Source organism: Halyomorpha halys, unplaced genomic scaffold (genome assembly GCF_000696795.3).
Source record: "Halyomorpha halys isolate HHAL.00 unplaced genomic scaffold, Hhal_1.1 Scaffold396.1, whole genome shotgun sequence".
Taxonomy (NCBI): domain Eukaryota; kingdom Metazoa; phylum Arthropoda; class Insecta; order Hemiptera; family Pentatomidae; genus Halyomorpha; species Halyomorpha halys.
Window position 1 is genome coordinate 1,009,609 of NW_027111420.1, and position 11,149 is coordinate 1,020,757.

General features: G+C 31.4%; 1 protein-coding gene across 1 annotated transcript; it reads left to right on the forward strand.

Moving 5' to 3' along the window:
* The first annotated feature begins 480 nt into the window (after positions 1-480).
* Positions 481-11,024, forward strand: LOC106682217 (NKAP family protein CG6066). Its single transcript, XM_014422952.3, has 5 exons — positions 481-1,026; positions 2,926-3,031; positions 7,425-7,542; positions 8,535-8,757; positions 10,613-11,024. The coding sequence occupies exons 1-5, from the start codon at positions 677-679 to the stop codon at positions 10,785-10,787; spliced, it is 972 nt and encodes a 323-aa protein (XP_014278438.1). The 5' UTR covers positions 481-676; the 3' UTR covers positions 10,788-11,024.
* The last annotated feature ends 125 nt before the right edge of the window (positions 11,025-11,149 follow it).

The following is an 11,149-nucleotide window of genomic DNA, read 5'->3' on the forward strand; positions in this document are numbered from 1 at the left end:
TCCATTTTCTACGTAATCTTAAATTTCAATTTATATAAATACATATTTTTAAACCTTTGTAGAAAAAAAATACAGAAGAAATTATTGAATGAGAAGCTAAGCTGATTTCCTTAAAAAATTTCGTTTGATAGTAGGTTTTGCCGTAAACAGCGTAAATATTTGAATTTATAGGATTACTCTGTTTAAATGTTCCACAAGGATGCTCCTGAAATTAAAAAATGATATTTTAAATAGTATTTAAATCTACATCCCCCCACAAAATTCGACGTAATGCATGAAAGAAAACTGGCAGATTTGGTACCAAATGTAACTAATTTTTATGCAAGAAAAATCTATTAATATCGCTGTTCAAAGATATTCGTTCTATGAGAAGGATTTAAAGTGAACTAATAAAACATTTTGTTACATTTAGTATCATATCTTATTGTAGTATTTAGTATCTTATGTTAAGAAGCTGATAATACGGTGACGGTCTTTAAAAGAGATTTATATGAAGTTGGTAAAATTGATTTGGTAGTAACCACTAGGGGAAGGTTTATGTTTATTTTCTGGTCTGTTTATCAACTAGTTATCGTACCATTATTACTTTGGTGAATAAGTGTTTATTGTTTACTTTTTTAAAATTTTTATATTCGATCCTTCCTAACAGTTGTTACTTGGCGATTCATGATTGATTATGGCTCCTTCCCGATCTAGAAGCAGAACTAGAAGGTCAAGTGACTCTTCTCCTGATTCTAGGAAACATAAGCATCGAGGTCATTCCAAATCTCCCAAAGGATCGTCAAGAAATCATGGTAGCAAAAAAGAAGAGAATATAAATGATAGACTGAAGAAGTTAGCCGAAAATGGTTTTATAAAACCATGGGATAAAGATGATGTTGAGAGGTTTAGGAATCAGGCAAAAAAAAAGAAACATGTTGATCGAGATGAGGAATTTATGAATTATAGGAGAGAGGAAAGGGATAAGATAACACTATTTGGAGTTCCAGGAGTTTGGGGGAAGTCTCCTTTGCATCCAACTGAGGAGTAAGTAAACTTTAGTATGCTTTGCATAATTATAGAAGTTTTGTCAAATTACTTATCTAATTCTGGTCTACAAGAAGCCAATGGTTATTTAGTAATAAGAAAATATTCCACATTACCTTAGATCAGGGGTTCCCAGCCCTTAGAAGTCTGTGGACCACACATTTCTATCTTTCCTCCAAATTTAGGCCAAATCAGATGTGCTGTTTATGAATTATATGTGTGGTGAGCAAATTACATTCGTGTATTTGTAAATAAAAGTAGTGGACAGTACTCGATAAAATAGATATGGGACCAACTAGGTACTAATCCGTACAAACCCTGCATGTTTTTACAGACACTGAACCAAATTTGTTTTTTTTTATGTCTTTCATTCAGCTCCCCTGCTTTCAGTAGTACGGAAGTCAACATTTAAAAAAAATATTAATTGAAAAAGGAAATATGAATTCATGTGAAAATTTTATAGAAAAAAATGTATAAATAGTGAATTATTTAAATAGAATTTTTTTTTTATTGTTAAAAATATTAATTATTAAATGTTCCTTGAAATAATAATTTTTTTTTGTATGGCCAAATTGCATCCTCTATAACTTGAAAAATGTTGTTCATGATAGTTGATACAAGTAGCCACTTGTGAATTTTGACTCAACTTGATATTAATAGTTCAAGATGTATTCCCGAGTGTTTTATGCATCTTAGCTCATAAAATAATGACAAAGCTTTTATTTATGATTGATAAAGCCTTGGCACCTTTTGCAATGCAGTAGCATGTTCACAGTTTTCCTTAGAGGTTCTATTTTAACTTTCATATTTAGGATAGAAATCTATATTTTATCCAAGTTTCCATCCTTTTCCTTTCTTTTTTAAATGATATTCACTGCATGTATTATGTTATAATTCATTTGTTGCAGGCCTACAATTATTTTCTGCTTTTTTCCACATAGGATGAAGTGTACCACTGTACTTTTTCACTAGCTGCTTTTATGAGTCTGAGTCAGACTCATTTTCCTTTTATTATTGTTCTGTGCTACAGTTCTGTAATCACTGGTTGCTACCAATTTCACTTGTCTCAACACTAATACTTATTCCTTTGAATTTAAGTTGGGTAGTTATTCTGTTTGTTTTACCCCTTGCATGGTTTCATACCACCTTTGCATTTTATAATTCCATCAGATTTATAAATTGGCCCTCTGGGAACAGACACAGAACATATGACCATCTACTATAGGTTAGGGACCCCTGAATTTCTTTTCGACTGTCAAGGATTCCCCAATCCGCCTCCTGGGGAGGTGCCTGATTGGGAATTATTCAATCCCAAGAGTTTCTGATAGATGAATAAAGTATTATATACAATCCACTGATAATGGTTCTCATGAAAATTTTAATCAGTTAAGTTGTTGTCTGTTGTGTCCAATTTTCTGAGTGGCACTATGGCACTAGCAAATATTATAAAAGGAATAATTGTAAATAGTTCTTATCGTTTGATTACTTCAAATATAGTATTAAGATACTAATCCTGAATTATGATTAAATATTTTAATTTTTACTAGGTTATTATTATGTAGTAATTATTACATTCAACTTGTTGTATTAATTATTTACAGTTCACGAGTGACTTGTTATAGGTGGGTGTTTAATTAGTAATATACAATGTTCTATTGTTGTTGGTTATAACATACTCTATTACTGCTTCAACTGTATGATAGCTGACAACTTAGACTAGGTCAAGAGATAAACTATCCCACAGTTGATTCTTTATTGTGTTAGGTTTTTGCTGATAATACTGGTCGACTATTTTCTTATTGTAGGTGACTACACACCTACATGTTGTATTGTACTGGTCCTTGTGGCCTAGTACCTATTGTATCTATTTTAGTTAAATTGTAATATATTAATTTTTAGTTCTGATGAAGATGCCAAAATGAAGGAGGTGGAAGAAGAAAAATCTTCTGATACTGAACCAGAAAAAAAAACAAAAAAGAAAAAGAAAAGCAAAGACAAAAAGAAGGTATGTATTGCCATAACATATATGCACACACACACAGTGGTACTTTTATTATCGAGGGTAAAGAAGTGAAGGGTTTCTACAGAAAATTAAAAACCCTGAAAACTTTTATTACCTTATTTTTTTATACTTTATTTTTTTATACTTTATTAAAAAGTTCAGAATTTGATAAAATTGATACAGAACTAAAGTTCGAATCCTACATAGTCAGTTATACCCCAGTACAAAATTGACTACAATCAATAGACATATAGAATCTAATTTAATTAATCTCATTAAATGTGTTCAGTAGAGATCTCCTGTAATGGTCTCGTTCGGTTTAAGCTACTCATAATACATGGTACCAATCTGATCCCACTAAATACAAAGCAATTGGTTTTAACTATTTGGTTTGGATGTTGATCTCGTAGCACAGCCTGGTGGTCCCCATGATTTTTCTTCTTTGGGTTACCGTAGTGGATCTATTTCATCACCAATGACTAAAGCATGCAAAAACACCTTTTTGTTATGTATGCTAAATAAAAAAAATTTTCATTTACATTATAAATGACACAATAAACAATTTCATATCATTGGGAATGATTCAAAAACAAAGAAATCGTTCCTTGCAAACTGAAGTCGAGAGACATTAAATGCCTATTTTCCATGAATATGATGATACTCAAGCAAAATTAGCGTTCATTACTTGTTGAGCCCCTTCTAATGTAAATCCAAGTTCTTTTTATGCTTGGGTTAATTCTTCCTCCAATAATACTTCCAATTCTGTGTCTTTCATGTCAAACTCACTGTTTCTGAAACCACTCGCAACAAGTTCTCTCACTTAAAGCAGCCTCACGAGTTATATGCTTCTACTAGCAATCAGTATGCCTGAGCTTCAGATTTCTTCAAATTAAAGAGTTAAATCTAAAGATTCCGCAAATGGTGCTTATTTAGTACAATACTTGGCATTTTCAAACAAAAAAATCATGTGATGCTGCTACGGAGTCACTAATAGTTCAAGGTTATGGTCCTACCATATGACCAAACTAATGATAGTATGTTTTACTGCTGATAATTTCAACAAAACCTGTTGGAGCCATCCTTTGTCAAACTGCAGAAACTTATTTATACAGTGGAACCCCGTTATAACGACCCCCGATAAACCGACTCCTCGCATAAACCGACCCTTTTTTTTTTTTATAGAATCCCTCTCAATAGTCCGACCTTTTGAAACATCACTCCTCGCATAAACCGACTATTTCTGAGAAGAAACACCCCTTGTTTACATACGACGTTTCCTCTGTACTTTGTAACTATTTTCCTAAAAAGATGATTCACTTCTCTCTCCTTGTTGTTTGAAAAATCAGTTCAATATTATCTTCCACAGTGTTAACATCAAAGCGTTATACGATGTCTAAAAAAAGGGAGTCTTGTACTATCGCGGAAAAACTTGAGGCCCTTGAAAAAATCGAAAAGGGTGAGCGACTTATCAAAGTAGCTAGTGATTTAGAAGTTGGCGTTACTACTGTGAAGGACTGGAAAAAAAATCAGGACCAATTAATTTCATTTAGTGCGTTGTCAGATGACCCAACAAATATTCCGAATGGTTCAATAATGTCTTTGTGCCAGAAGTTGCAAACTACTTAAAAGATAAAAATCTACCCCAAAAAGCCATTCTACTTCTGGATAATGCTCCTTCGCATCCCACAGACCTCAAGAAAATTGAGGTAAGAACCATTTTTTTACCTCCAAATGTAACCAAATCCAACCAATGGACCAAGGAGTGATTAAATCACTCAAAAGACGGTACCGATCAAAATTCATGAGCTCCTTGATTGAGAAAACAGCAACAGGTTTTAGTCTCATGGAAGCCCTAAAATACATTAACATTAAAGATGTAATTTATATGTTAGCTGCAGCTTGGGAAGAGCTTCCGCCATCAACATTGGAAAAATCTTGGAAAAAACTCTGCCCGAACATCAATGATGTTCAAACCGCGGAGGTTCAAGAGAACGAGCATTCCGTGGTTCAGTTCATGCACGATTGGGAATATTTAAACAGTAGCTCTTCCAGTGAAACACCTGACCAACGTGAGATTGAGGAATGGCTAAACAGCGATGAACCAGCATACAAGGCTCTGACTGATGATGAACTTATCCAAACGGTTTCAGCTATAGAAAATGAAGAAGACGACGATGATGAGGACAATGTGGACACTCCAGTTTGCAGCCGAAAAATCAACCATTCAGAGGCAGTCGTCGCTTTCGAGACAGCTCTTCGATATGCTGAACAACAAAACGTCACAAAACCAGTTGATATCATTTTTTTGAAAAATGGAGGGATTATGCCTCCATGAAAAGGCGCTCTTGTGTTAAACAAACAAAAATCGATAGTTTTTGGTAATTTTAAAATCTATCTATGCATTATGTACATATGTACATATTAGTCATCGTAAATGTGTTTTTTTTTATTGTGTATGTATGTTTAATTTTTCTGTTTCATTTATATTTACTAAATAAATAGGTTTTGTATTCTAATTTTTATGTATTTTTCATTCACCCTTGAACATACGTAAGTCTAATTCCCCAGCGTAACAGACTCCGCTTAATCCGACCTTTTCATGGGACCAACCTCATCCCAAGTCCGAAACAGGTCGTTATAACGGGGTTCCACTGTACACCCATTATTACAGAGTTTTTTTATCAACTTTATCACATCCCTTGAAATCCTGGGCATCAGTATTTTTTATAGATAGATCATACTGATGTATTTTTAAGATCTCTTTATCCTGCGGTCCCAAATGCTATTTCTGTACCTTTAATAATTTCATCGGTTTCTGAAATTATAAAGCATACTACTCTTCATTTTTTCTATTTTCTGTAAAGATTTTTCTGGTCAACTAGGTAGGTACAGGAGGTTAATGTTTTATACCTTAAACATTAAAACGTTTTCTAAGTAGTAAAAGTAAAAAAAAAAAAAATTTGGCCTTTTATGTTTGGTCTATATTCTGGACTATTTAAGCACCAACTTTCAATAACTGTAAGCAACAGTTCCACACTCAATAGTTAGTCAAATAATCACTAATATAAAATTGTTTTGAAACTCAATTTTCTATGAAAATACCACTTTTCATTTGCTGCTTGAAAAACCCCATAGGAATCGTTTCTAAAAATACAAACTATTTTTGTCTTTAAAGGAAAATTAGTCTAGTTTACTGTGTTGTAACTTAAAATTACAAAATTTAATTAGTTTCTTAGTTATTATTAGTAAATAGAAAACATGACTTTTAAAAAAATAATAATTATTAATTTTCTCCTTTCCTATAGAGAATTGGGCCATTATCTATATGAGCTTTATTATTACTTGGGGGTCAAATTAATGCTCCTTAAATATTGCTAAACACTTATGGGTCACCCTTTATGACATTGGACTGGACTTTGTGACACTGGATATCATTTATAATGATCTCGGTTATGGCCAAATATTTCTGGACTCGTGATTTTGTGATCCTTACCAATTTACTGATCCTATGACAAATGATGGGCTAACACGACTCATTTTGGATATTTGTAAAATATGTAATTAAAGTTTCGGTTTTTTGAAATATCACTGTTCAATAAATAACTTTGTAAACCTACAACTCCCAATTCAAAGTTTAACTGTATCAACATTTGATAAATTCTTATAAGTTAAAAAATGATAGTTGTCAGTAGTGTATAATCATTTGTTTTGATCTATATATGATTAGGTTAAAAAATATTACCTAAGTTTGCTTGGTCAGGGAAAATTTGGCAAAAAAACCTGGAAAAGTCTTGGAATTTCTTCAGGTCCTTTTGAAAGATACCCTTTACAAAAGTATCTTGCTTGAAACAAAAACAAATTCCAAAAACCTTTTTCTTTATATTCTGAACAGGTAGTTCACAACTCTGTTTTCTGAGGACTATTTTTTTACCATCCTAAAAACTCCTTGACAAAGGGAAAATCAGAACTATAGAAATTGTTTTTAAGATATTGAAAATATTTTAAATAGGGAGTACATAATAATGAGAATCTGAATTTCACTAATTGAGAGTGACTCATTAAAAATTCTAAGAACACAATGCCATCGAACTAAACTTTTTCTTTTCTGTCATTAAAAACTTTGTGAAATAGATGTATAAATAGCTCCAATCTTATTAAAACTACTTTTCCTTTCTTTGCTTCATTATCATAGAATATATCCACATCAGTATTATTTATTATTTACCTGTGAAAAATAAATCTGGAGAGAGTTCTGGTTAATTGAATCCAGGATAATGGAGGTCCCTCTGTAGAAAGTTTTTGAAATCTTTTATAATTATTTTTATTTAAAACTCATTATTTATACATAATTTACTTATTTGTCTTTTTTTTTCTTCAATTATAATTAATATTTCAGAAACATGATAAAGAGAAAAAGAAAAAGAAAAAACATAAGCATAAGAAGAAAAAACATAAGAAGCATTCAAGTAGTAGTGAATCAAGTGACTCTGAGGAAGAATGGATTGAAAAGAACGGTATATATCTTAATTTTTCTGTTGTCTTCATTAGTTTTCAGATCTGTTCATTATTATAGTATATTTATTATTATTATTTATAAGACACCAATTTAGTGTGAAGATTCTCTTGAGTAAACCCCTGTGTTTGTTTGGTCTTTTAGCATTATTTGTTTGTTTTTTTATTCTTTTAGCATATAGTTTGTGTGGAACTGGCCCACTGCACCAATCTCCAACCTGGGCCCTGTCTCATAATGAAGTATAAACTAATACTATTAGTCTTGTAGATTTATCTTAATTCAATTACACTGACTTGTACTTTAGTATTTTTTAATTCCTGTAATATCACTAATAGTCATCCCTATCATGAAAAAAATAAGTATTAGTATAATTAACACACTAGTTTCTACACTTGTACTATGAACTAATACTATTAGCTTTCATTATGAAATATGGGCCCTGTTAGACCAGGGAGCTTGATTTCAGGTTTCCTACCTGAAGAGGGGATTGCCTTTACTATAAGTTAAGAATCCTATTCATCTTTGAAAGTTATTTCCTGTATTTCTTATGTGGTCATACCTCCAAATCTCAATAGAGTCTGTGTTAGTCTACATTAAAGATGCATTTCTTGCTCGCTATTATGAGGAAGTAGAAGTCAGGATTCAGTCTCCATATTTATTAATCTGGCTATATTAATATCAGTTGTTCTGATTTTGTTTTAAACTTTGCACAAAAAACATTTTTTGCAAACTTGTAGAGTGCATACTGACTTTAGAGAAGATTACTCTCTGTAATCATCGCTGCTTGTTTAGAAATGATGATTGAAGTTCAATTATTAAATTTAAGTAACAATTATTCTATGTTAAATAAAGTAAAGGTGTCTATTATATAACAGAACGAGGTATCATGTTAGAATAACTAATCAGTCTATAGATTTGCTGTGGACTGAAAACAATTATGTGAAAAATATTTGTAAAATTAACAATTAATGATATTAAAATTTGTATTATCAGGCGAGGAAGCAACAGTAACAGAAGAAGTAATAGGACCAGTAATAAAAAGCCATGCTACACTATCCCAAAAAGATTTCGGTAAAGCTCTGCTTCCTGGTGAAGGAGCTGCAATGGCTGCATATGTTGCTGAAGGAAAGAGAATCCCGAGGAGAGGTGAAATTGGTTTAACATCAGATCAGATTGCATCCTATGAATCTGTCGGTTATGTCATGAGTGGTAGCAGGTATTTATACTTAATCATTAATTTTTATATTGTTTAAATTTGTATTAATGTTTTTGTGACTAATTTATATTTATATTTGTTTCTTGAACTCCTTAACTAATTAATGAATGTGCTTTACAAGTAAATATCCATTAAATAGAGTAGATTAACAAACGATACATGTAGAGATCACACATGTGCTGTGCAATGAGAGAATTAAGAGGTAATATTGTTGCACTCAGAATTTTTATCTACTGGTTTGTCTGACTACTACAGAATATTGTATACTTCCAACATCTTAGACATTAAAGGACTTGGTGCAATATGTTTTTTGGTTAGATTAAATACTACCAGAATTATTTCTAAACATTTTCTAGTTTTATTGAAACAGCCTCTGACCTGTATTGAAATCAGAGCCGCCAACTCCTTGACTACTGCTTGAGATGCTGACTATTTAAATAAATCTCTTAACTTAAATTTAACAATTAATACTTCTGACAACTTACTCTAAGCAGTTTTCTATGTCACAACTTAGAAATGATATAAACACACAAAAAAAATAATAATAAATGAGTGGTTATTACTAACATGTTACATATGTATAACATACATTAAAAGGAATATATTTGGTTCTAGATATTAAAGTAAATTACTGATATCAATATCACACTGACACTGATTACAACAAAAAATATAACTTACCTTACTTCTAAGGGAAGGAATGTAATAAACAGTGACAGTGAGAAGAAAAAAAATCATCCCACAGTGCTGTCTCCAACTGATAGGAGACCAATCTATACAAGAAAATATCATAATGTTTAAGGAATGGTGTTAAAGGAAGGTTCTCAAAAGCATTGGACCATGGAAAGGTTTTTTCCTAACTCTTCTAGCCATGTGCAGTATTTCCTCCTTTGTTGTTTATTTTGCCTTACAAGGCTCTCCTATGCAGTGTATTATCAATTTAGCAGATGGTCTATTATTGTCACTATCACTAAATGTGATATTCCTGCTGAATTTTTTTTTTTTTTTAACAAAATGAAATGGGTCCCACAAATAAACATATGTTGACAATTGACAGAAGTATACACCATACAGTAAAACTTAGTAATATATGGCGTAAGGAGTTTATAGATGGTCATACAGCCATTGATAATGATGAATAGAGCAGAAGAATGCCAGTTTCGGAGAATATTACATAGGGTAGAATATTACTCCTATGATGAGAGGATCACGAAGCATCATCATGGGTTTGCACTGATTTTTTAATACAGCTGCACAAAAGAAGCATCTACAAACATTGTTAAAGCAAAATCGCTTTTGCTTTGAAAAATGTTTTACCAAGAAAATGATGTATTTTGTTTTGAAATCAAACATTGACTTCTATATATAAGAAATAAGGGTGTCTTATTTTATGATTCGCCCTCATACTTTTGGACAATATGAAACATCCCAAACATAAAGGACTCTTAGATCCAATTAGTAAATATGACAATGGTCCTGAGTCTGAAGAAGAAAACAAATTAGTTTTGGGCTCTGATCTTCAAAAATTGTTTACAACACATTTTAACAATATTCTATTGAAACAAATATTTTCTTAGAACTGTATCCTCAGTACTCTTTTAGCAATGGCTAATCCCTTAAATCATACCAACACGTTTTAAGAAATCATTAATACTGTATATTTAAAATATCTTCTAAACTATTTAGATTCAATGCATGGTATTTTTTTTTTATCAATATTGCTAATATGATTGATTCATCTAGTATTTATTTGTATTATAATCCATATTGCCTTTCATTTATTTGTCACCTTAGATTTAAATTACTGATAAGGTACCTTTTTGAAAATTTATTAATCCATTCTATTAAATTTCAGACATCGTCGCATGGAAGCTGTCAGGTTGCGTAAAGAAAACCAGATTTATTCTGCTGATGAAAAACGAGCTCTGGCTATGTTTAGCAAAGAAGAAAGGCAGAAGAGAGAGAATAAGATCTTAACACAGTTTAAAGATATGATCTCCAGTAAATTGTCTGGAGAAAAGAACAGTTGACTTTACATCACTTATTGTAGAATTTCTTTTTTCCAAATAATACAAGTATCATTTAGTTAAATCATTTATTTTTGTCTATATTAATTTGTACATAAATGTAAATAATCACATGTGTAAATGTTGGAAAAGCAATGTATGATTTGTATAGTTTATGAGGTCACATTAAATATGTAAATATATTTAATAATAATAGTTTTTTCCTATTACATATGATGAATAAATAGAGATTTAAAACTCTTTTTTTTTTTTATTCTTAACTTATAAACTGAATGAAGCTATTAATTAAATTAAATCTGTACCGCTACAACCCATGAAGGCTCAGAGGTTCAGTACTTTGTGAAGAAGTACTGTTACTAGACCAA